Source organism: Myotis yumanensis, unplaced genomic scaffold, assembly GCF_028538775.1.
Source record: "Myotis yumanensis isolate MYYU_CA2020_CCGP unplaced genomic scaffold, mMyoYum1.0.hap1 SCAF_16, whole genome shotgun sequence".
In the NCBI taxonomy this organism is placed as follows: domain Eukaryota; kingdom Metazoa; phylum Chordata; class Mammalia; order Chiroptera; family Vespertilionidae; genus Myotis; species Myotis yumanensis.
In genome coordinates this window covers 12,974,117-12,999,230 of record NW_027223767.1, presented here as the reverse complement: position 1 = coordinate 12,999,230, position 25,114 = coordinate 12,974,117, and the positions used below count along the sequence as shown (strand labels likewise).

General features: G+C 56.6%; 4 protein-coding genes and 1 pseudogene across 6 annotated transcripts; 1 reads left to right on the top strand and 4 right to left on the bottom strand.

Moving 5' to 3' along the window:
• The first annotated feature begins 2,333 nt into the window (after window positions 1-2,333).
• On the top strand, window positions 2,334-7,582 carry ACADVL (acyl-CoA dehydrogenase very long chain). 2 transcript variants are annotated; one of them, XM_070395173.1, is made up of 20 exons: window positions 2,334-2,459; window positions 2,549-2,624; window positions 2,891-2,956; window positions 3,057-3,129; window positions 3,215-3,279; window positions 3,387-3,521; window positions 3,902-4,046; window positions 4,297-4,426; window positions 4,516-4,641; window positions 4,986-5,184; window positions 5,418-5,522; window positions 5,959-6,045; window positions 6,127-6,189; window positions 6,292-6,393; window positions 6,467-6,564; window positions 6,643-6,715; window positions 6,815-6,887; window positions 6,976-7,048; window positions 7,137-7,212; window positions 7,287-7,582. In XM_070395173.1, the coding sequence occupies exons 1-20, from the start codon at window positions 2,413-2,415 to the stop codon at window positions 7,425-7,427; spliced, it is 1,953 nt and encodes a 650-aa protein (XP_070251274.1). In that variant the 5' UTR covers window positions 2,334-2,412; the 3' UTR covers window positions 7,428-7,582. The 2 variants fall into 2 exon arrangements, with proteins under 2 accessions (XP_070251274.1, XP_070251273.1); XM_070395172.1 differs by having other exon boundaries at window positions 2,334-2,474.
• DVL2 (dishevelled segment polarity protein 2) lies at window positions 7,133-17,195 on the bottom strand. Of its 2 annotated transcripts, none has more exons than XM_070395170.1 (15): window positions 16,790-17,195; window positions 12,707-12,776; window positions 12,250-12,395; window positions 12,003-12,112; window positions 11,746-11,881; window positions 11,547-11,637; window positions 11,333-11,402; window positions 11,094-11,233; window positions 10,940-11,016; window positions 10,251-10,318; window positions 9,956-10,084; window positions 9,718-9,849; window positions 9,412-9,591; window positions 8,793-9,011; window positions 7,133-8,653 (listed from the first exon to the last, which is right to left on the bottom strand). In XM_070395170.1, the coding sequence occupies exons 1-15, from the start codon at window positions 16,981-16,983 to the stop codon at window positions 8,205-8,207; spliced, it is 2,211 nt and encodes a 736-aa protein (XP_070251271.1). In that variant the 5' UTR covers window positions 16,984-17,195; the 3' UTR covers window positions 7,133-8,204. The 2 variants fall into 2 exon arrangements, with proteins under 2 accessions (XP_070251271.1, XP_070251272.1); XM_070395171.1 differs by having other exon boundaries at window positions 12,015-12,112.
• Window positions 13,126-14,900, bottom strand: LOC138994900 (small ribosomal subunit protein eS1-like; annotated as a pseudogene).
• Window positions 17,196-17,665: 470 nt separating the features above from the next.
• PHF23 (PHD finger protein 23) lies at window positions 17,666-21,920 on the bottom strand. Its single transcript, XM_070393969.1, has 5 exons — window positions 21,710-21,920; window positions 20,211-20,242; window positions 19,957-20,049; window positions 18,569-19,406; window positions 17,666-18,464 (listed from the first exon to the last, which is right to left on the bottom strand). Exons 1-5 carry the CDS (start codon window positions 21,741-21,743, stop codon window positions 18,250-18,252), a joined length of 1,212 nt encoding a protein of 403 aa, XP_070250070.1. The 5' UTR covers window positions 21,744-21,920; the 3' UTR covers window positions 17,666-18,249.
• An 858-nt stretch (window positions 21,921-22,778) lies between these two features.
• Window positions 22,779-24,770, bottom strand: GABARAP (GABA type A receptor-associated protein). The gene is made up of 4 exons (XM_070395182.1): window positions 24,558-24,770; window positions 23,922-24,000; window positions 23,682-23,800; window positions 22,779-23,239 (listed from the first exon to the last, which is right to left on the bottom strand). The coding sequence occupies exons 1-4, from the start codon at window positions 24,645-24,647 to the stop codon at window positions 23,174-23,176; spliced, it is 354 nt and encodes a 117-aa protein (XP_070251283.1). The 5' UTR covers window positions 24,648-24,770; the 3' UTR covers window positions 22,779-23,173.
• Window positions 24,771-25,114: the final 344 nt, after the last annotated feature.

Genomic DNA, 25,114 nt, shown 5'->3' with positions numbered 1-25,114 from the left:
TTAACTCCTTCCGTGCTGGAAGGAACCCGGATCATGGAAAAGGAGACGGAAGCAAAAGCAGAGAGGCCCTGAAGCAAACATGGAGACCTGGCCAGCCACCAGCGGTGACAGCAGACACGATGAGGGCAGATTTCATTTCTCAGAGGAGGAAGCACCATAGCTGGGCAGGGAGCACCCATGGTTGTTTAAATACTGGAGAGAGGCCATGGCAGAGGGTGGGAGTGAGGGAGGGGTTGGCAGGAGGGAATCCCAGGGTCCTAGTTCTCCCACAGGATTCACAAGAGGAAGCCTTAACAGTAATTATATCCTCAACTCTTTAGTGCCTGAAATGGAGGCCGGCGACGAAAAGGGGGAAGCCAGCCGGAGAAGGGGCTCGGGGACGGGAGAGGCATTCTCTGTGCCCCTGGCTCGGGATTTTGTCCCCAAGTGTCAGTTCAGTATCAGCAGGACTCTGCTCAACCCTCCGAAAGTTAGGCCCTCATCCTACCTACCTGACTCTCTGAGATGGAAGCCTCATAACAGTCCAGGATGTCTGCCACAGGAACAGCACCGAGTTACTCCCCACCCTCGCCTCCCTGGCCACCCCAGCCATCACCCTGCCTCCTGCTGTCTGGTCAGGGAGGCGCCCCTCCAGCCCAAGCTGGTGGACACTGAGGAGGAGCCCTGTGGGGATGACCCCTGCACGAGGCTCTTGCTCGGACCACATGACCTCCGGGCTCCCACCCAGCCCCCAAGTTCAGTCATGGCCCTCACAGGCCTAGGCCAGCCCTTTCCACGACTGTTCCTTAGGAAATTGGGAGACCACTCACCCAGCAAGGCCTGGAAAAGGTCACTGTGCAGGACCCTGAGGAGAGAGGGTGCCCATCGCAGCAGAGGGGGGGCCAGGAGCCAGAGGGCTGACCTGGGAGCTGGTGAAATGCAAGGGAGGGTGGGTTGGAGAAGAAAGAGACAGAGAGACCAATGTACTCACCTCATCTTCCCAGCCTTGGCCCTTTCACCCCAGACTCTATGGAAAGGTTCAGGGAGAGGGATCCCCAAAGCCTCAGCCCCCATTCCACCCCCAGGTCTCTCCTCCATAAGGACTCCTGTTTTTCACCTCTTGGTCTCTCGGACATCTCTCTCTTCTCTCACTTTAATCTCCCTAATCCTCCAGGATTGAAGCTGAGCTGTGTTCTCCCAACCCAATTTTAGCCATTAGCTAAAGCAGGCACTCTCTGAACCAACCAGATAGCCCATTCTGCTCCAGGTCTCCGGGCACCACCACCATCACCTTGCTCCACACACCCTGGCCCCTTCTCCCCAAAGCCAGTCACAACTTAGCTACACTTTCCTGAGGGACTGAGGAAGATGGCTGCCTCCCACGGAGGCTCCCACAGCTCAGAAATAGAGCCCAGCTCTCTCTCTCCTCCTGGGCCTGTCTCCAGTGGGAATGGCAAAAAGAAGGGCATAAATTACCTGGGACTCTTTTAAACTTAATTTTTAGAGCGAGGGAGAGAGAGAGAGAGAGAGATCAGTGTGAGAAACATCAATGGGCCTCCTCCCACACCCTGACTGGGAATCAAACTCACTACCCTTTGGTCCAACCAACTGAGCTACACTGGCCAGGGCCACTGGGACTTCTTGACCCAGAGCTAGAGAAGTGTGGGAGAGGGAAGAGACATGAGGATCCCTGCAGTTCCTCTCACGCCTGGAGAGCTCCATCTGCCCACAGGTCTGGCCTGAGCACGTCTCAGGAGGAAACAGAAGGCAGGTGCAGAGAGGTAGGTGTTGAGGAAGGTCTCAGAGGCCTAAGGGGGAGGCAGTGAACCCCAGGAGGGAAGAGGAAGTCCTTCCTACTGTGAAAATGTTGGTGTTTCGCAAATTAGTGAACCTCCTAGGTCTCAGGAGAATGTGCTTGGGACACTCACACCCCAGCTGGAGTCCCCCACCCCGCCATTTTCCTCCCTTTTGTAAATTTCACCAGGGAGACCGAAGAGTCATCCTTCCATGCCTCTGTCTCTGGCATCTGGCTTACACTTCTCTCTCCCCGCCTCTCCTTTCTAACCCACCTGTAAGTGCTCCTTTCAGCCCACCCTCCATCCCTCTGGCTGCAGCTGCTAAGCTCCTCCGTCTTCAGTCCCGGCCTAACCGATCACGCCTTCCGAGGGCTACACTCTAGTTCGGACAGGTGGCAGGAAGGAGTTTGGGGGAGAGAAGGGACGTTTGGAGATCACCCCTAGGTCAACCAGAATGCAGGGCTGGGGGGCTCCGAAACTACAGCTCCCAGCATGCCCCGGGGGCCGGAAGCCACGCCCACCTCCCGGTGCATTGTGGAGAATGAGTCAGAGGTGGTAGGACCCTGGCTTTCGCAGACAGAACCAGAGCGCGAGGTCAGCGCTCAGGGCAGCGGCGGCTAAGGAAGGCGGTTCAGAGATGCAGGCGGCGAGGAGGGCCCCGAGCGTGGGGCGGCAGCTGCTGAGGTTGGGGGGCGGAAGGTGTGTGTATGCCCGGAGGGATGGGGGCGGCGGGCCCGGGGGCTGGGCCAGGACTGACCCTCCACCCCCCACAGCGCACGGCCCTGTGCCATCCTGGGGCACCCCCGGCCCGGCCCGGCCCAACGACCCTATGCCAGTGGGGCCGCTCAGGTAAGAAAGCGACGGTGGCCTTGGGGTGGGCGACCGTCCGGGCCCCCACCTCCCTGCCGCCGCCGACAGGGGTCTCCCTCTCGGTGCAGTGACCCGCTGACCGCTCTGGCAGCGAAAGTAGGGGAAAGGGCGGGCCAGGGTGCCCTGGCATGAAAGTAGGTGAGAGGTCGCCGGGTCTGCCCTTCCGGGCACCTCGCTCTGCCCCTCCGCTCTCCTTGGCATTTCGGCAGACCCTTCCCCAGCGCGTTGACTATCCCTTTCCCCAGGCGGTTCTGGACAAGTCCGATTCGCTCTCCTCTGAGGCTTCGACCGGGGAGAAAGCGGCCAAGGCGGTATGTGGCCCCGATCTAAGCCGCCAGGGGCGGGGCGGGCCGGGCCCAGGGGCCACCCCGGCAGCCAGCTCCCTGAAACCTCCTCCTTCCCCTGTGGCAGGAATCTAAGTCCTTTGCTGTGGGCATGTTCAAGGGCCAGCTCACCACAGAGCAGGTGTTCCCCTACCCGTCAGGTAAGGGCAGGGCAAGTCCGAGCGGGCGGGGGCGGGGCAGGTTCCCCTGATCACCTGGCCCGGCCTGTCTCTGCTGCCCCCGCAGTGCTCAACGAGGAGCAGACACAGTTTCTCAAAGAGCTGGTGGGGCCTGTGTCCCGTTTCTTCGAGGTAAGAAATAACCTGGGCCTGGGGAATCGCGGGCTTGGTCCCTGTGGGGTGGGAGCGGTGTTCGGACCTTTAAAGGAGCCTGCATGCGGGATCCTGTGCCTTCCCAGGAGGTGAACGATCCTGCCAAGAATGACATGCTGGAGAAGGTGGAGGAGGCCACCATTCAGGGCCTCAAGGAGCTGGGCGCCTTTGGTCTGCAAGTGCCCAGTGAACTGGGTGGCGTGGGCCTCTGCAACACCCAGGTGAGAGCCCCGCAGCTACTTCCCAGCATCCAGGTCTGTGGTCTACTCAGCTTGGCAGGTTCAGCTCCTTCATCCTGGGGCTAGTCTGCCCAGTCCCTGCCCTGGGACCTGCGGGATATGGACTCTCAAGATATGTACACACCCCCTCCAGACACATCACTGAACTGCATACAGTCCCCTAGGGCCATGGACCCCCACCCAGGTTCCCAAATCCTAGTGAATCTCGTGAAAGTGGGGACTACCTGACAGGATAGGAAGCCATCACGACCTGGACTGGACACCCGCCAGCCAGTGTCCTTCCCTGCCATGGTCCCACTTCCCTTCTCTGGGAATGCCCAGGTCGGGCTCTGCCCACCAGTTACAGCCTGCTTCCTCTCCAGTACGCCAGATTGGTGGAGATCGTGGGCATGCATGACCTTGGTGTGGGCATCACCCTGGGGGCCCACCAGAGCATTGGTTTCAAAGGCATCCTGCTCTTTGGCACGAAGGCCCAGAAAGAAAAATACCTCCCCAAACTGGCATCAGGTAAGGCAGGTCTTGTAGCCCCAGGGATTAGGGGTGTCTTGGGCTTGACGAAATTAGGCCACCACAAAGTTTGGCATGTTGGTTGAGGGAGATTTGGGGAAGGCATGACAGGGTGCTGGTAGGGGAAGGGGAAGAAACTGAATATACCCTGAGGTGTTAAGGGGTAACTTGGGGGCGGGGGGCACTGAGGACCTTCAGTGCCCATCATACCCGCGATGGGCTCAGTGTAAAGGAGCTTTCTGCCCAACAGGAGAGACTATAGCAGCTTTCTGTCTAACTGAGCCCTCCAGTGGCTCAGATGCCGCCTCCATCCGAACCTCAGCTGTGCCCAGTCCCTGTGGAAAATATTTTACCCTCAATGGAAGCAAGATTTGGATCAGGCAATCTTCCTCCCATTTCTCCCCTCCTCTGCCCATTCCAGGCCACACTGCTCTGTCCTCCATGCCCTGACTGCCCTCTCTCTCCACAGTAATGGGGGCTTGGCAGAAATCTTCACCGTCTTTGCCAAGACACCAGTTACCGATGCAGCCACGGGAGCCGTGAAGGAGAAGATCACAGCTTTTGTGGTGGAGAGGAGCTTTGGAGGTGTTACCCAGTGAGTGGGTTTGGGGAGGAAGAAAAAGGTTGAGCCAGGGAGGGCAGTACCGAGCTCTGGGGCAAATGGCTGTTACAGGGCACCTGGGAATGTGTGTAGAAGCCAACACAGCTGGAGAGAGTGTTCCTTTGGGACTAAAACGTATGAAACTGATCTAAAGCTTTAGCTCCAGCAACCAATGAGCCCAGCACAGGGCAGGACAGGGCCAGACCTCCTCAGCCCTCTGGACATGCAGGGAACTTGTGTACAGGCTATGAGTTGTAGTTCCTCCCTGGTTGATAAGAAACGAAGGGGCAGTTTTCCCTACAACTTGTTGAACACACTTCTGCTCTGCCCTATCACAGTGGGCCCCCTGAGAAGAAAATGGGCATCAAGGCTTCGAACACGGCGGAAGTGTACTTTGATGGAGTCCGAGTGCCATCAGAGAATGTGCTGGGCGAGGTGGGGGGTGGCTTCAAGGTCGCCATGCACATTCTCAACAATGGAAGGTTTGGCATGGCGGCGGCTCTTGCAGGCACCATGAAGGGCATCATTGCTAAGGCGGTGAGTACCCTGCTTGAGTCCCTAGATAGCCCAAATCTAAGTCACATTGTCCCCCTTCCTATATGTCCCTGTTCCCTTGCAGAGACCCCTCCCCCACCAGCAGCTCCAGACCTGATCACTTAGGTCTCCATCTAGCCTACACTGTACTCTCCTTGGCTGTGGCCAAAGCCCAGCCCAGCCCCTCTCCTGGGAGGACTAGAGAACCACAGTGGGACACAGGTGCTCTCTTCCAGGTGGATCATGCTGCTAATCGTACCCAGTTTGGGGAGAAAATTCACAACTTCGGGCTGATCCAGGAGAAGCTGGCCCGGATGGCTATGCTGCAGTATGTGACAGAGGTGAAGCGTCCTCCCCATGTTCCTTTCCTGTGGCCTTCTCAGTCGGGTCAGACTACAACCCCCAGCAGCACCTGGGGCAGTGGGTCTCCAGCTTTACACCAATGCCCTAGGGGATGCGGGGAGGCATAGTCAGCTCAGCTGCTGCAGAAGGGGGGAGCCATGCTGTTCTGCTGAGGTGCTTTCCAGAGGGACCTGAAGTTTATTCTACCCCCACACCCACACTTACCTCTTCACCCCTTTCAAGAAGTCAGATTCCTAGAATCCCCTGATGAACTAACTCAGGGAACCAAATATTTCAACATGCCTGACACGTGGAGTTAGAAGGTGAAGGCAAGGGCTGCAGGAGCTGGGGCAGATTTGGTCTTGGAGATGTGGATGATCAGGTCAAATCTAATGCAGCCCTTTTTGTTCTCATGTTCCAACCACGCAACCTCAGTCCATGGCTTACATGGTGAGTGCCAACATGGACCAGGGGTCCAAGGACTTCCAGATCGAGGCCGCCATCAGCAAGATCTTTGGCTCGGTGAGGCTTCAGGCTGCAGGGAGGGGGAGCCTAGTTCGGGAGCTCAGCTCCAAAAGCAACCTTCTATGGTTCTGTCCCTAGGAGGCAGCCTGGCAGGTGACAGACGAGTGCATCCAGATCATGGGGGGCATGGGCTTCATGAAGGTACGGGAGGGTTCTCTGCCCTTGGGAGCTGCAGTTGGGCTGGGAGGAGGAGGCAGGCACGTCTCACTCATCAGGCATGTGATTTATCTCTCCCTGTGCTAGGAGCCTGGAGTAGAGCGTGTGCTCCGGGATCTTCGCATCTTTCGGATCTTTGAGGGAACGAATGATATTCTTCGGCTGTTTGTGGCTCTGCAGGGCTGCATGGTAAGGAGGAGGAGAACTGAGGGGAGGAGGTGGGGAAGACGGAACCCTGACGGTTGTACCCTCCTGCCCACAGGACAAAGGAAAGGAACTCTCTGGGCTTGGCAAAGCTTTGAAGAATCCTTTGGGGAATGCCGGCCTGCTGCTAGGAGAGGCGGGCAAACAGCTGAGGCGGTAAGCTTTGGGGCCAGGGTAGGGCAGGTTAGTGTAAGTGTATGGCAACTAACCAATCACTTTCCCCTTTCCTCTAAGGCGGGCAGGGCTGGGCAGTGGCCTGAGTCTCAGTGGCGTCATCCATCCGGATTTGAATCGGAGTGGTGAACTGGTAAGGAGTCAACGCTTGAGTGGGTGGGAGACAGCCTGCCTCCAGAGCTGATGGGGCTGTGCCCCCTCTGAGCCCTGGGCACCTTCCTCATCTCTTCAGGCAACACAAGCCCTGGAGCAGTTTGCCACTGTGGTGGAGGCCAAGCTGATAAAACACAAGAAGGATATTGTCAGTGAGTGAGACCTACCCCATACCCACCCCTCCCCCCTTTTCCTCTCCCTCCGACTAACACCCCTCCCCCCATCCCATCTACCTGACAGATGAACAGTTTGTGCTGCAGCGTCTGGCAGACAGTGCCATTGACCTCTATGCCATGGTGGTGGTTCTTTCCAGGTCAGGAGGCAGTGTGGGAGGCCTGGGCTGCAAGGGGGTCCTGGGCCAGGGTCACAGCCCTGAATTTTTGTCTCCTGCTTCCCACCAGGGCTTCCCGATCCCTGAGTGAGGGCCACCCCACAGCCCAGCATGAGAAAATGCTCTGCGACAGCTGGTGCATTGAGGTGAGATTCGGGGTTGCCAAGAGCAGGTGGGGGGCCCAAGGCACAGTCCCGAACACCCCCTTCCCTGTCCCCAGGCTGCAGCCCGGATCCAGAAGAACATGGCTGCTCTGCAGTCTGACCCCCACCAGCAGGAGCTCTTCCGCAACTTCAAAAGCATCTCCAAGGCCTTGGTGGAGCAGGGTGGCGTGGTCACCAGCAACCCCCTTGGCTTCTGAATACGCCCAGCCAGAGCCAGGGTGTGCCTTAAGCCAAAGCCTAGGCCCCTTTTCTGTGGGCCCTGGTTCTCCCTTGAAGGGCCTTACTCCAGGACTGTGCCTGCTCTCAGAGGGAGCATTCGCTGCCTTACAAATAAAGTCATGCTTTGCTACTGTGTCTGAGTCCTTTTCCTCGCTGCCTGCCTCCCTCCCAAAAAAAGGAGCCAAAGGCGTAGGGAGTTTGCCCCTATTGCTTTATTTGGTGTTTTATACAAGTGACTAAAATAAATAGAATAACAAATGCAGCTACATTGGCCCCCAAATACCAGATACCCCAGCTTTCTTTGACTGCTGTCAAGGGTGACCAACCCCCCCTCTTCCTCCCAGGGTAGCAGGACAGAGGTGACTGGATGAGGTCACATTTGGGGGTTAAAAGAAGGGCCGGGACATAGGGATTCTTCATATAAAAGAGGAAATATCTACTAAAAAAATAGTCTAAAATATGTAGAAAAATCTATTTTAACCCCCCAAAAAGCGTACAAAAAAAAACAATACTAAAAATAACCAAAGGTCCCTTGTACACCCCTGAGGGAAAGGGGAGGAACCAGGCACTGCTGGTAAGAGTCACAGTGGTAACCTCACAGTAGGCAGCAGCCACAGGACAGGCTGAGCCCAGGCACCCAGGCACCACAGAGGAGTAGTGAACACGCCTGACAAGACACCCAATCACAGGACAGGAGCACCAGGCACTGACTAGACAGGCCAGGGGTAGAGCTCCAACATGGCGCACTGTTGGCTCTACATGACATCCACAAAGAACTCACTGGGGTTGCCCATGGCCATGTGGAAGCTTTGGCGGCTGGCTGTCAGCTCTGGGGGCACTGAGCCGAGGTCTCTGACTGGAGGGGCCCCCGGGGGCTGCACTGCTGGAGGGACAGGTGGGGGAGGTGGGGGCATCATGACCACCATCATGGGATTATAGGGAAGGGCCATACCAGGGGGTGGTCCATAGGGATGAAGCCCTGGGTGGGTTCGGAGATTGGGAGCACCTCCTGATGAGCTCCTGGAAGGGGGAGGGCCCCCATCACCAGTCCCACCAGGTTCCCCACCCCGCCGAAGGCTGCCCCCGCGGCTGGAGGGCTCTGACTCACTGCCACTGCCAGACTTGGACTCAGGGGCCCGCTCCTCAGGCCTCCCTGGGCGCCCTGCACCCCCATCGCTTCGTGTGGACCCACTGCTCCGGCTCCCTGTTGGGGGAGAGGGTAAGGGGGCAACTGAGCCCAGGCCCAAGGCCCCTCAGCCTCCCCAGCCCCTGCCTCTGCCTCTCCTCCCTGGTGTCCCCCCGTCCCCCACCCACAACTATATTGGTGCCTGGCAGTTACTTACCTTCACTGTGCTGGCTGCTGGCACTGCCTCCACCGTAAGTGTAGGATGAGAGCTCATGGTAGGGTGGGGGCTGGGGGCTGTACGGGTGCGGGGCTGGGTACTGGTAGGGGAAGGTGTGCAGCAGGGGCCAAGGGGTGGCCCCAGGCAGAGGAGCCAAGGTGTCCTGGTCCGAAGCCCCACTGGAGCCGTCATTGTCATTCAGAGACAGATTGACTAGGTCTGGAAAGAGAAGAGACTAAGTCACTGCTTCAAAGGGCCAGGACGCCAAGACGTTGAATGAAGAGGAACTGTGAACCGTTTCCCCAGAACCATCCATGCCAGGGGTTCCAACAAGGGCCTCTAACAGGAAGTTCCCCACCTGCCACTACTATTGGGGCAGGAAACCAGCCAGGGCCACAAGTCCCATATGCTTTTATGCAACTCAGGAAAAGGCGCCCTAGCCCCCAGCAGACAGCCTGTGCCTGGTGCTCAGCTTGTCCAGCAGAACACTGGTGGGCGTTAGCCCCTACTTGTGTCATCGGCCAGTGCAGGGCCTAGTGCAGGGCACATACTGCTCATCGGTCCACAGTGACCCTAACTGGTTTCTGGGCAAAGTCTGAGGTTAGAGAGAGGCACTCACAACCCTCACAGCCGCCACTGAGGTCTCCAAAGACATAATAGCACTGCTCAGAGAAGGTGATCTTGTTTACGGTGTGCCGGATAAGGCCAGCCTTCAGCAGTCCGCTGGCGTACTTTCGGGCCTCCCGCCGCTCAGGAAAGCCCTCCACGTGATGGTAGAGCCAGTCGACCACATCCGAACCTGGGATCACCCCGAGCAGAAAAAGGCCTCAGATCCTCCCTGACTTGTTTCACCCTTGGCCTGAGCCATTCCCAGCTTTGGCTCCTCCTCCTCTTCCCATGCCCCGTGCCCAGGCCCCAGCCATACCCAGAAAGGCATTAGGGATGGTGATCTTGAGCCACATGCGGTCCCGAACTTCCAGTCCAGACTCTGGAGAGGCCATGGCTTTGGTCACAGAGGCCATGTCTGTATGGATGGAGAGACCTCGGCCCTCACAGCCTGACAGAGAAGCAGGGAATCAGGCAGAGCCCACTCCCAAGGAGCAAGGGGACCACAACACTGCAGCCTTCTGGGAAGGGGGGATGAGGCGGGCCTAGGGGCTCACCATCAGGCAAAGAGGACCCTGACGTAATGGTGCTCATGGACGAGGAGCCAGGATAGGCTGGGAAGGTGCCGGTCAGCGCAGCCGAGTGTGAGACCCAGGCAGCAGGGTCAATTGGCTGGATGGGCTCATCTAGGACAGAGAAAACCACCAACATGACCACTTCCTAGTCCCGGAGAGCTATCCCTGTCCCTCCCTGACTCTGATTTGACCTTCCTCCACCCACTCCCCGTAGCCTTGGGACCCCGCCCCAGCCCGCCCAGGCTCTCCGCTGCAGGCCCTCCTGAGCATCACTCACTTCGGGGGAGAGTGAAATAGGCCTGGGGAGAGGGATCCCAGCACTTGGCCACAGTCAGCACGATGGGGCTGTAGGGGAGAGAAGGCCAGTCAAGCAGGGTGTGGAGAGAGGCCTCCGGAGGACGGAGGCCTGGAATGAGAACGGGTTGAGGGACAGAAAGAGGGAGAGAAGAAAAGACATAGCTGGGCCCCAGAAGATGAGGGTGGAAGGCTCCATCCACTATGAGGGTGACTCACCAACTTGGATAACTCTGAGAAACATACTGAGTCAGACAAGAGAGTACACACTGTACACTTCCATTCAGAGAAAGCCCCCAAGCAGGTAAAACTAAAGCATGTTGTTCAAGGGCACATGCATGGCTGGTAAAACTATCAAGCGAAGCGAAGATTTCGTCACCGCGATGACCAAAGAATCAGGAGCATGATTACCCCTAGGGGCCGTGAGGAGGGTGGGAGCCGGAAGGGACACTGGGGGAAACTTTGGGGGTATCAGCAATCTTCTACTTCATGATCTAGGCAGTGGTGACAGGGGTACTCATTCACGCTAGAATCACTCATTATACTGCGCATCTTTTGTTTTATACACCTTGTACATAAATGTCGTTTCACTACTTTTTAAAATGATAAAACAAAAAGGAGAAAAGGCCAAGACAAGAGGACTGAGGACCCGAGACCAGCTCAGAGGCTCACCCTGGCTTATGCACAATGTCCCTCAGCACTCGTACCGCATCGTCGTTGCTCATGTTCTCGAAGTTCATGTCATTCACCTGGAAGGGAGGGGCAGTGGGTCAGAGACAGGGTGGGAGAGGCCGAGAGCCCTGCCCGAGTGCCCTGCCCAGCACACCTGCAAAAGCATGTCCCCCGGCTCGATGCGCCCGTCAGCAGCCACGGCCCCCCCCTTCATGATGGAGCCGATGTAGATGCCCCCGTCTCCCCGCTCATTGCTTTGGCCCACAATGGAGATGCCCAGGAAGTTGTACTTCTCTGTGGAAGGAGTCCATGTGATGAGGGGAAGCCCAAGCCACATGACCCCCGCGCCCTGGAGACCAGGTCCCCAAACCCCCGTCCCTGGCTCCCTCATACCCATGTTGAGTGTGACTGTGATGATGTTGAGAGACATGGTGGAATCAGTGACGCTGCTGAAGGATGAGGTCTGTGGGAAAGAGGGAAGGAGCTACACTAGACTGCCTTTAACAACAAAGGGACAGGTCTGGGATTGTCTGGGCCCTCACACCCACTTAGCCAAGGCCCAGGTCCCCATCTTCCCCAAGATCCAGTCACCCCATGACCCCCTCACCCTCTCCAGGCGAGGCGGCCGCTGTTTCCTCCGCCGCCGGTGGCGCTTGAGGAGGCGAGAGGCACTGCTCTGCTCCGTGGAGCTGCTGAACCTGTCAGGAGGGGGGAGGGAGCACTTGCAGGCAGAGAAAGGTGAGAGGACTAGGTGCCGGAGGGAAGAGAAGGGGCTGGTGCCCTGGGGGAGATCTGTGGAGCCATACCTACTCGTGGTGTCGTCCTCGTCGGAGTCCCCCAGGCTGGTGCTCTCCAGCTCACTGGTCATGAGGGTTGAGGAACTCTCGTACCCAGCCAAGTGGCGCTCCAGCCTCGAGGGGCCACTGGGCCTGTGGCCCCCAGCTGAGTATGAATGGCAACTTCAGGCACCAAGCCTCCTGCTCCTCACCCTCATCAAGGCTCGGGTCTGACCCAACCCCTTCCCAAACTCCAGTCTACCCAGCCTCAGAGCCCGACCCCTCACCGCCATGCTCACTGCTGTCTCTCCTGCGAGGCCGCTCCCGCCTCAGAGACACTACTGACTCCGTTTCGGTCTCAGGCTCCAGATTTTCCCGGCTGCTGGACACATTAGGGCTAGAGGGGCAGAGATGGCGCCAACGGGAGGCAGTGGGACAGAGTTCCAAAGCCTTGGCTTCCCCGCCCAAGAGGCTTCGATTCCCTCCTCCTCTGCCGCCCCCCCCCCCCGCCGCCCAAGAATCCCAAGGACTCACTGGAAGGATGGAGGTCTGGAGTCCCCAATGCCACTGGTCCTCTCCGGTGGTAAAGGGGGTAATGGTGGGGTTGGAGGCACCAGTTCTGTCCGAGGCTCCTGGGCTGGGGGAGCTATCTCGGGTTGAGGGTTATCAGATGACACAAGCTAGAAGGATGCAAGTGATAAAAAAAAGGATCTACTGGGACGTGAGGCATATGAGATGGGAGTGAGGGAAAGGACTAGAAAGGGGACAGGGTCTGCCAGAGCCTGGAGAAAAGCATCAAAAAGCAGGAGGAAGCATTAGAGGCTCCAGAGAGAGAGGGATGAGGGACTTCAACTAGCTCTCCAAACAGGTGGGGAAGCAAACAGCCAGGATCTCCAACAACTAATCAGGGGTTGGGCTACAAGGCCAGACTAAGGCTTGAAGGAGCTTGGTGATACAGGAGGGACTGGGCCCTCAGAGCCGGGCCCCTTACCCAGGAGACTACTCTTCCGTTGAAGCAGGGAAGGCGGGCATTGTCATCTGAGATTTCTTCCTTCACCACCCTGTCGAGAGCCAGGATGAAAAGGCAGTGAGACTGGACTAGGTCCCTCCAAACCCATCCCCAAAGTTTCTCCCAATTTTTTTTTTTTAAATCACGAATAGGATTTTTTTTCTTTTTATTGATTTCAGAGAGGAAGGGAGAGAGATAGAAACATCATGACGAGGGAGAATCACTGACCAGCTGCTCCTGCACTTGCCCCCTACTGGGAATGAGCCGGCCACCAGGGCATGTGCCCCCGACCGGAATTGACCCCAGGACCCTTCAGTCCACAGGCTGATGCTCTATCCACTGAGCCAAACCAGGCAGGGCACAAACAGGGTATTTTAATTGTCACCATTAAAAATTTGCCTTTAAACAGATTCTTGGACTGGGGCCTCATATCCATCAGCTCATTCAACTTTAGCACCTGTCTCAGCCTCAATACCTTTTCCAGAACTACTACCTTCACCGTGACGTTTCCCTAACTCTAACGCGGGCTTCTTCAGCATTTTGACTTTCTAACAAAGACATCTTGGAGCAGACAAATAGATGGGCAAGCCTTTTCTAATGCTACCTGGAATCAATTTACTGACCACTTCTTTCAAATCATCTGTCTGAACCTCTACCGTCATGATTTCCATCATCATCTTCTGGATTTGGTGGACCTGTTGATGCTGAGCATGAGGTCTTCCAAATCTAATTGTTGTGTCTTTTAGTAAAAACAACACAGAATAGATGAAGCAAATAACCACCGGTAGTCTTGGCATCAACACGAGCTTCAGTCATGGTCTGCCATTTTCTGACCGTGGAGCACATTTTGTCTCCATGGTAAGATCCATGCCATGGAAATTAGGCAGGTTTGCCCTAAACATCTTCAGTAATTAGCTTGAATTTTCTAAATGCAACTTCATTACCCTGCAGATCAGCTACACTCACTTCAAAAACATGGCCTTTGAGACCTTTGGATGCAATTTTGGTTTCCTGTGCTCTCGTGACTAGTGCTGTTTCCAGTATTTCTTTTTTTTTTTTTTTTTTAATATATTTTATTGATTTTTTACAGAGAGGAAGGGAGAGGGATAGAGAGCTAGAAACGTTGATGAGAGAGAAACATTGATCAGCTGCCTCTTGCACACCCCCCACTGGGGATGTGCCCGAAACCAAAGTACATGCCCTTGACTGGAATCGAACCCGGGACCCTTCAGTCCGCAGGCTGATGCTCTATCCACTGAGCCAAACCGGCTAGGGCTCCAGTATTTCTTATGTGGAACAGAGCTGGTGCTTCACATCACACCAATCTTCCTTAGAAAATGGATCAAGCCCTTTCTAGTTGGCTCCCTTTCTGCCACCTTTCCTAAGGCACCTGTTCTTGCAGACCACCATGGTGTTGCTCAGAGAGCCAAAAGGGCTCTCCCAATCTCCATCCAGCTCAAGGATGTGATGCTGAATTTCTCCCACCCTATCTAAGTCCTCTTCTCTCACATTAAAACACTTCGCTCTTACACCTAAGATATCTACAAACTCAATGCTGTTTCTTTATTTCTTCTTCTTGCCCCAGCTCATCCTCAGGGGCTCAGTGCTGCTCCGAAGATCTCCTTGAGCCTGACTCAGATCTCTCAGTCCAATTTAAGAGGCCACCCCCTAAGTCACCTCAGTTGCCCCAAGTATCTATCTAACCTTACTTAGGAGCCTTGCTGGCAGCCTCCACCGTTTCTCACATACCTTCCCCCTCAAAAGTCTTTGGTCCTCATCTAAGACTCTACTCTTAGGCTTTCTTTAGTTTTCTCTAACTCACTTCCAGGGAGCCATCCACGTGCACTGTCTTTGCCTGAGTAAAAACAACCATCAAACCAAACACTGGCACTTCCTCACCAGGCTGAGTTCCCAAGGGGAGGGGAGGCCCTGCTTCCCATTTCTGTGCCTCACCTGCCACAAGACTGCAATCTGCTCCACCTGACAGACTTCAATGACCAACCCTGGGGGTCCCATCTCCCCTGGGTTCCTTGAGATGGACTGGACTTGCCCCTTTTCAACTATCTGTGGAATCAATTATATTCAACACCATGTCCTGGCCACACAGCAAAGTACCTGACACTTCACAAACATCAACGAATACTTGTTGGCTAAAGGAATACACATATGAACTATGAGCCTCCCTGCCCTGAACAGAATCTCATACACATTCTCTCTCCCTCCCTCCCTCTCTCTCTCTCTCTCTCTCTCTCACACACACACACACACCTCCCCCCCCACCCCCCGGCCCCAATAGGACATCCTGTCTGATTAACCTTTTAGCCTAATATGGTTCTAGACCCCTGGATACATGCCAACTTAATCCCATTTGCTTTCAATGTAACACAGTCCAGTCACTACCAATCTGTCCCAGCATAATGTCATATTCTTCACAACATAATACCAATCTGTCTCAGCATAACCCAGCCTTCCCAATGATTCCAGTCTGTATTACCATAACCTAGTTTATGGACTAGTCAAACTCAATACTGCCAATTACCACTGGCCAAGAATTAATGTGTGCTATGCACCTGTACTAAGCATTTTACTCTATCTGCATTTCACAGATGAGATCAGGCACAAAATTTTTTAAATTGCCCAATTACACTGCTGACAAATAGAAGAACCTTGATTTAAATCCAAGGTAACTCCCCAGACAATACCATTTTCCCAATGGCCAACAATCTTTCTAGATGGAGCCCAGCTGATTTGGCTCTCCTAGAACCCAGCCTATCCCAGCCTATTCAGTCTGCTTATAAGAGCTGAGGTTGAGCCCTAGCTGGTTTTGCTCAGTGGATAGAGCGTCGGCCTGCAGACTGAAGGGTCCTGGGTTCGATTCTGGTCAAGGACACATGCCCAGGTTGTGGGCTCAACCCCGGTAGGGGGGGGTGCAGGAGGCAGCTGATCAATGATTCTCTCTCACCATTGGTGTTTCTATCTCTCCTTTTCCCTCTCCTTTCCTTTCTGAAATCAATAAAAATATAAAAAGAAACAAAAAAAGAGCTGGAGATTGAGCCCGGGCCAGGTGGCTCCGTTGATTGGAGCGTTGTCTCATGCACCAAAAGGCTCCAGGTTTGAGTCCTTCCTGGTCAGGGCACATAACCTAGGTTCCAGATTGGATCCCTGGTCAGGATACATATGGAAGGCGACCGGTTGATGTTTCTCTTTCACATCAACATTTCTCTCTCTCTTCCCCTCTCTCTCAAATCGATAAAAACATCAAGTGAAGATTAAAAGGAGAGAGAGAGCGCTGAGGTTGAGGTTCAGTACCTACCCAAAACTATAAACACAAAAGAGCTCACTCTGCATTATTTAAAATCCCAGCTTAGCCCAGAATGTCCCAAATTACCCCAGGATAGCCCAATATATTCTAGCACAGCCTAGAATGTCCCCACACGCAGCTGTCTGCACCAACACATACCAGAATATCCCCATACAGCTGTCAGTATTGGCAGAGACACCAAGAGTACCGAGTGTCCCAATAAAAACCAGGCCCCAATACAAACTAAGATCAACCAATACAATCCAATAGAGACCAGAATGGCCCAATGTACCCCCAGCCTTCAACATCCCCAAACAGCACCCTCTGCATTAGTACAGACGACGGTCCCAAAACAATCCCGGCAGCCCCGGCATAGGACGGGAGTGTCTCAAGTTGCCCCAATAGAGCCCAATCTACATCAGATTTCACAGTATCTGTGCTACAGAACTGCGCAGAATGAGCGGGTAGAGCGATCTACAGCAGGACAGTCCAGAACACCCCCGAATAAACCAGTGTGCCCCACTCCGCTCCGGTAGAACCTGATCTCCGCTAATCTGGCTCATGGTTTAGCACAGCCCAGTCTTCCTCCTACAGCTCCGTGCGCTTCAGTCTGTCCATCCTGGGACAGCCAATCCCTCCCACCACAGTGGTCCGCTCCTACAGCCCAGAAAACGCCAGCATGGCCCAGACTAAGCCGTGCCCTTCAACACCGCCAATCAGCCCCGGCGCAGCCCCCTCGGCCCCAGGCTAGGCCTCGCGCTCACCCGAAATCCTGATCCATAGACTTGAAAAAGTACTTGGCGCCCGCGGGCCGCTGCAGGACGCTCTTGAAGTCGCCGAGGGTGATGCGCTCGGCGGGGACGGGGATCTTCACCAGATAGGGAGTCTCCTCCTCATCCAGGTGGTAAATCACCTTCGTCTCCCCGACGCCGCCGCCCCCGGCCCCGCCGCCCGCCATGGTCTCGCCCGCGCGCTCTCCGGCTCCACCGCCCACCCAACCGGGCTACTCGCCCCCGCCGCGCCTGCGCACACCCGCACACCGACGGGCGAGCGCGGACCGGACCGCCCCGGTGCGAGAGGCCGGAGGGAGGAGGGCGGGGGTCCGCGGGTGGCGGCCAAGGGGGACGGGCCGCGGGGCGCGACCCGAAGCCACGGACTCGGCCGCCGCCGCGAACACCATCCAGCGCCCCGCCCACCTCTTCCCATGTCACGTGGCCCAAACCGGCCCGCCCTCTCGCGACGCCCACACCACGTGACTGGCGCCACACCACGTGACTGCTTTCAGCAACGGTCTCCCTCGTGGCCCCGCCCCCCGAATGCCCCCGTTCCCCACTCCCCTCCCTGCCCTCCGAACACCCCGGCCAAGTTGGCCTCTGTCCTCAGGGGGCAGGCAGCACACTCCCACCCCGCAGGGGCGCCAAGCAACTGTGGTCCGACGGGGGATGCAGGCGTGGGGAGGGCGGGGTTCCGGGGGTTCCAGACTGGGGATGACATGGGGCAAAGCCAACTGAAGACAGAGTTGTTGGGCAAGACACAGAGGGTCCTGTTCAGCTCTGGCTTTAGAGGTGGGTTTCCGGGCCGCCTCCAGCCATCTTCTCTGCCAGCTTTTCCAAAACCTCCCCCCCAAGGAGGACAGTCAGTGAGGGCTGTAAACACAAAGAGCCCACTCTGCTTTATTTACAACACGCAGGCCGCCCGCACCAACAGCGGGCCGGTATTATTAAAAACAAGAGGTGACCCGGAGAATGATCACCTGTCTTCCTTCCTCCCCCAGCCAGGCTCTGGTACTCCACCTCTGAGCTGCCCTGCCCAAAAAGGGGAAGTCCGAAATTAAAAACAAAACCAGTGTAGAATAAATGGGGATGGAGAGAAGAGATGAGGGAGGGAAGTGCTGTATTTACACTAGCGTTTTATAGACAACTGTCCCATTCCATCCCATTTCCAACCCTGGCACATTGAGTGAGAGGTGGCAGGTCCAAGGGACAGAGATTAAGTGTCTAGGGACCCAGACAGCCTCCCACCCCCAACTGTAATGGCTCCCATTTCAAGTCCACAAGGTGGGGAGGAAGAACAGAGTAACAACTCGTTTCCAAACGAGTCTCCCTTGGGATTTCCTGCCTTGAAGTGGGACGATATCCAAGCTTCGGGGGATGGGCTGAGGACCCCGAGGCTCAGTTCCCAAGTCATGTTGTCATTTGGAAGTTCCAGCCTAGAGACAGTGATGTCAGGGCTCTCCAGATTTGGGAGGCCCCCCTAACCGCCGGGCCTCTGGCCGCAGTTCCTTGCACTTCTGGCAGTAAAAGAAGTCAGGGACATTCGTCTTCTTTATCTTAGCACAGGAGAGGTGGATCCATGTCCCACAGAGGCTGCACTCAATCATGGGCCGCCCAGCAAAGGGCTTTCGGCAGTAACACGTGATCAGGTCCCACGAGTCATCACCTGGGGCAAAAAAGGTTGGTTTAGTATTGTGCCTGAGCTGCTGCATCCACAACAGCCCCATACCCATCATCCCAGCTGCCCCTGGGCAACTCCAAACTTCTCACCTGACTCTACCATGATGTCCTCATCCATGACCCGCATCTCCCCTTCACTGGAGCTGGCATCTCCATCTTGGCTTGTTTCAGTGCTGCCCACCTCCTTGCTTTCACTGTCAGTGGGAGGGGCTCCTTCAGGGTGCCCTGGGGCAGGGAGCCTAGGAGCCTCAGGGGGTGTTGGCAGCACAGGGGCTGGGGTGTCACACCCTACCATTGCTGCCATCTCTTCTTCCTCCTCCTCTTCCTCTTCCTCCTCCTCCTCTTCAGAGTCTGTATCACTGGGAGGTGCCCGGGGAGGCCCAGGAGGTGGGAGTCTATCCCCCCGCTCCGCCTTTTTCAACTTCCGCTTCTTGCTCTTCTTGATTCGAGACCTCTTTTCCCCATCCTCAGGGGCTGGCCGAGGCCTCCGAAGCACCCCAAAGCCAGCCCCCCCTCCTGGCCCCAACTTTCTGTTCTTTCGGTCCTTCTTTCGAGGAGGCTGGGAGAGGTCCCCCTGGGAAAGGGGTACTGGGGTGAGAGCAGCAGAGGGCCGGGAGGCATGTGTGAGGGATGAGGGAGACAGTGGAGATGCCATTTTGGGCCCATCTAGATCAAAGAGAGAGTCCTTGAGCTTCATCTTCTCAAGCAGGGTGGCACTGTCGGGGGCCTGCAGACGAGAGAAGGTGGACCTTGGGGGTCCTGGCTGGGTGGGACCTGCTTGAGCAGCCCGTCTCTTGGATGACTTTGCCTTCTTAACAAAGGTCTGGATGGTTCGGAGATCTGAGGGGGCTGAGTCCCAGCCATCACTGTCTGCCGCACTCTCACCTCGCAATGGAGAGCTGGAGCCCGAGGCTGGCCAGTCACTTTCCTTAAAAGAGGAACAAGACCCGGGTCAGCAGGGGACCCAGTGTTATCTCACTCAGTTCCTCTACAATCCTAGCTTAAAACCTAGGGACTAATCTACCCCCAAATACCCTGCCAAAAACATCAAATCACCACTGTGCTCAAAAATTTATCCCCACCCCAATTCCCATGAGCATCTCCATGTTACTTCTGCCCTTACATTTTAGCCATTTCTCCAATTCCCACTGCCTTTGCAACATTGTATCCCTCCAACAAGAATCTCATTATCTAGCTTTCTGTGTAGCCTCATTGGTTATCATTTACAGTTTCCAAAAATTTATCCAAAACACCTCCCATTAACAGAACCCCAAGGCCATTCACTGCTGCTCAGGCCAGCTATCTCCATTAATCCCACCCCCACCCCAGATAGCTTTCCTACTAGAATTTCTAATTGCCCTAGTCTTACATACAGTTTCGGACGGGCTCCTTCTGTAAGTAAGTAGAGCTCCAGTTGTTCAACAGACCTCTACAGTCCTGGGCCACTACCCTCATGTCAGTTGACCTCCTGTTCCTACCTCTTTGCTGGGGGGGATGTAGCCAGCATAGGCCAAGACAAAACTGCAGAATTTGTTGAAATCCTCAATTGTTCTCCGACGTTTCTCGGGTGGCTGAAGGAAGGAAAGTTGTATCATACGGGGTTTAAGAGGGGCATTTCCAAAGGCATATACCCAGGAATAAGGAAGCTGGAGAAGGGAGGAGGGAGAGAGGGGAGGAAGGGGAGAGGCGGGTCGGATAGTAATACTGGGCTGCAAGGTAAGGGGAACCTCACCTGAGTCTCTGGCTTCAGGGTCGGAGGTGGGTCTGCGAAAGCAATAAAAGCTGAGTCAAGGCACGAGGAGAGTCTGGGTACAACCCCACCTCTAAACCTGGGAGACCCCAAGCGAACCCCCAGCTGCCACCCCCAGCTCGCCCGGGTCCCAGAGCCCGGCCAGCCCCCTGCGGAACCGCCCCGCCCCGGCTCCCCCGCCCGCCCCGCGGGGCGGAGCCTGGGCGCGGCGCGGCGCCCTCCGGGGCCTCGGTACGGCGCTCCCCTCCCCTCCCCCCGCCGCCGGCCTCGCGCTCCGCCCCCCCCACGGTCTCCCTAGACTTGTCTACTCCTATCGCTCGGCGCCCCGCCCGCCGTACCGCTCCCGGGACCGAGCCGGGCCGCGGCCCGCCCGATCCTTCACAGGCGCCCCGTGTCCGAGCTCCTGCCGGGCCGCGCTCTCCGCACCGTCCCTCCGAGACCGAGCACGCCGCCCGCCGGACCCGAGAGGACCGCGCCGCCCGCCCTCCGCCCGCCGGCCGCCCTCCGCGAGCACGAGGCCGGCGCGCCCCTCACCCCACACACAGGCTCACGCCGCCAGCGCCGCTCCACGTCCGGGACGGACCGGCGCGCTCGCCCGGACGCGGCCCCACCTGCCCCCACATACCGCGCTCCCCACAATGTCGCGGTCCCTCCGCCCCCATCCGGGGCTTTGGCCCCTCCCCGCCTCGAGCAGCTCGGCTCCCCGCCGGGCCCCCCGGCCCAGTTCGGAGCTCTCTCCGGCCGCCGCCTCCCCCACCCCCGTACCCGCCACCCAGTCCCGAGGCGACGGACCCCTCACTCTGGCCCCCACCCTGCTCCCCTCTCCCGCGCAGCAGCCCCCGCTGCCCCTCACCCTACGCAACTCCGAGCCTTTCACCCTCGCCGACCGAGTCCCCCACTCGCCGCACAACTCGCCGGCTCGATCCCGCACCCCGCCCCACGCCCCAAACTCCTCACCTCCGCGCTCCCGCGGGCTCTCCCGGCACAGGTCCCTCTGCCGCAGACAATACCCGGGCTCTCCTTTCCCCGCAACTCTCCCCGCCCTCCAACAAACACCGGCCACCTCCGGCGGCAACTGCCGGGAGCTCGGCGCCGCCGCCACCAACTCCCCACCTCGGGGAACCGGCTCCCCACTCCGTCCACCTTCTCTCAACTACTCTCCGGCCCAGACCCCCCAGCCACCCAGCGCCAGGGCTCCGACTGGCCGGAGGCCCTTTCGCCCCCTAACCCCAGGCTGATCTCCAGCTCCCACTCCCCCCTCCACCCGCCTCACACAGCATCTGGTCTCCAACTACCCCCGGCACAGCCTCCCACTCCTCCTTCCCCAAGGTCTCCCAACTCGTCGCCCTCCACCTCCAGGGGCAGCCCCCGAGCCCCTCCCCACCTCCCTCGCTGGACTCCAGGCTCGACCTCCAAGTTTGCCAATTGATTCCTTGCCCGCCCCCCTCCGGCTGAGTGCTCAGTGCCGGTCAAGAGCTCACCTTCGGGACTGGGCTCCGCCATGGCTTCCAGCATCGCCCCCTCCCCTCCTCCCGGTCCGGCGGCCCCCTCCCGAGCCGGGGATCCCGGTGCCGCCTCCGGTGCTCGGTGTTCCCGCTGCCTCGCTCCACAGAGGTGTCTGCCTGGCCCCAGTTGTGACTCGAGTCCGCTAGCCGCTGCCGCCACCTCCCTCTACCACTGCCTCCCGCACTCCCGGACCGAGCCCCCTCCCCCCGCGCCGCCGGCCGCCTGCTCCCTCCTCCTCCTCCTCCTCCTCCTCCCTCCTTTCCACTCCCTCCTCCCCTCCCTTCGCGGGCGCCGACGCGCAAAGCATCAAGGGACTTGTAGTCCATCTGGGGGCAGCGGGAACGGGACCGCATGAGCCTTGGGAACTTCAATTCCCAACAAGCTACGGTTTCGCGCCGGCGCACTAAACCACTCCCCTCCCCCTGGGAGTGGCGGGGAGATTGGTAGCGGAGGGTAGAGCGGAAACGCGCGCTCAGGCTCCTGGGAAATGTAGGCTGGGCGGGACTAAATAAGAAGGGGAAAGAAGGGATTAGAACTCTCGGCCACCATACTGCCTCACTCTGCAGTTTCTTTCTCCCTTGGAGGACCGCCCCACTTCCGGCCAGAGAAGTGGTTGCTGGGAGATGAAGTTCTTCTGGTAATAATAGATTCCCTCCTCCTAGTCTTCTCCCTCTTTGGATTCACTCCACTAGATCCCACATGCCCGCACAAAGTCTGGACAAGTGACAAAATCTCTTCCTTAATCGAAAAGGAACAAACTTGGATGCATTTATCTAAAGCAGATACTTTCAAACTTTCCCCACCAGAACCCAGTAAAAATGTTACTCTTTTACATCAGGACCCAATACACAGGTATATACAACTGAATTTCAAGAAACAATACTCAGGATATCCCATCCATCACAACAAAAGCACCTTTTCATGCACAAGGAAAAGCCCAACATCAACGGAATAAACCAAAATATATTACTATCCCCCCAATCTCATTTTTTCCCACCAACCACTAAAAAACAATAGAAGGTAGCAACACAAAGCAAAATCCAGTTCAGCTTGATGGTTTCCTCTTTATTGACGTGCCTCTTACCTTCCCCCCACAATTTCATCCCCTTCCATCTACCCACAAAAAGATAGTGAAAGGGAACCAGTATTGGGGTTCTGAGCTCCTTGGGCAGTTAGAAAAGGAACAGAAACCAAAACAATCACTGGATGTGACAGAGCTCGACAATCAAGAAGTCTAAAGCAGAGTGGGAAAGGTGGTAGAAAGAAGGCAGGAGAAAGGAGAGGTACCAGAGGCCATCTCCCCCATGAGCCCCCTGTTAAGAGGGTCTGGAGAAGAGCCTCAAACATTAGGAAGTACAGGTCCTGAAGGAAGAAGTCAAGGAAGGGGGGGCCATCTCTTTCTATGTAGAATGGGACCCCCCACTACAGGCGCAGCAGCTTCACAGGCCATAGACACTTTCGTCGCTGTAGGCAATGTATAGAAAGAAGTCTTCTTCATGGTGTTCCTGGGGTGAAAGCAGAAAATAATGGTGCTCAGGCATCTGGCCTTTAGTTACTTGAACCACCCAAAACCAAAACACATTCTTCAAAAACCATTTTTGAAGACCCTCAAAACCAGTGCCTTAATTCTCTCCCTCACTTGTTCCAGGACCTAGCAGCCTAACAGGAGGATTATCTCTAGCAGCAACCCAGGGCAAAAAAAAAAACAAAACAAAAAAACCCTCAAACTGTTCTCTGCTGCCTGGAATGAGGAGGGTGGGGGAGAGTCCATATCAGAACAGTTGCTCCAGCACGCTGTTCTCTCCCTTCGGTCTACTCCCACTGTCCTGTACAAACCTCCAACCCAGGACTACTCAGCTAACCCAAAAACTGCTGACCTAAAACTTCCTTCCCCTCAAGCTCTTCCAACTCCTCTCCAAAACCACCACTACTTCCCAATCGCCATACCTGGTACAGCTGACCCATCGTGGCACTGGTGGGTGGAATGACATTGTTGACAAAGAAAAACAAGGCATCCTCAGCTCGGAGGTGAATTCGCTTCCGGATCAAGAAATAGAACTGCCCAACTGCCCAAAATATAAGATGTGATAAAGTCACAGGTATCACAAATGCCCTCAAAATAACAGCTGCTATGTGGAGCCTCCTCCCACAGGTAGCAAAACCCGGGTACTGTGGTAAGGTTCCCACCTGTGAGATCAGAAGGCACCAGGTATTTCTTTTTGTCCAGGTCTCCTATCCGAGCTTTGGGAGCCTTTTCTACTATCACCTGATAAAGGGAAGATGACAATTAGAAGACATTTGATATTATAGCCCCCAGCTCCACCTGTCAGCAACCCAAGCAACAATATTCCGAGCACCCAAACACCCCAGACTCATTTCTTTGTCTCTGAACACGTGGTGCAGCCCTGAGTAGAGACCCGGGACCCCACTGACTCAACTCCCCTAACCACCCAGGTCCCTGAATGGAGGGCGTCATAACAAACAACTACCTGAACCCCACGGGACGACTTGTCTGGGCGGCTATGGGTTCAATCTCCAAAGCCTAGCTAGCTGGGGGAATGACCATGTGACATTCAGACTGTCAAACTCCCTACAGCCTCCGACCCAAATCCCAAGGTCTATCTCCCCCATCCACACCCCTGAGCCCCCAGCTACCACCACTACCCCTCCTTTCACCTCCAGCCCCCGACAGCAGTTTCAGGGTCGCTCCCAACCCCACCGCAGCCCACAATCTGATGGCCGCGCTGCCCGTTCCGGACCCAAGCCGAGGCTGTGGCGTCAGTACCAGCGCCCCGCGCCCTCGGCCCTGGCTACCGTCCTCACCGGGACCCGGTCCGGGTATTTCTTTCTGATCTTCTCGCCCTCAGAGCGGCGCTTCTCGAACGGATGCTCCTCTTTATACACGAACTTCATCCTCCCGGGAACCGGGCTGGACCGGACTGGGCTGAGGGAACCCAGGGAGGGGGGGCCCGGGACGGGGGGCGGCGGCAGCGACGGTGGCGACGCGCAGGCGGATTCAGCGGAGCGATCCCAAGACTTGCGCTACTTCCCTATTCGCCAACCCCGCCCCCGCCCATCTGGGGCCGCCCTGCGGGCTGCGCTACGCCACCAGCGCAGCAGCTCTAACGCGGATCGCTTAGCACCACCTCCTGACCGCACCCCCACGCCGTCAGCGTAATCACTTTGGAATCAATTTGTGGGCTACACAGCGACGTAGCAAATTTGGGTGGTTGGTCTTCGCTACCGTAAAAAATAACTGAAAACCCATTTCCCGACCTTCCCCACGAAGCTAGGAAAGAAAAGCTAGGAGATCGTAACGGTAATTTGAGACTCGGCTCCCCTCCAAATTCTTTCCGGACATAACGTAGAGGAAAGCAGAG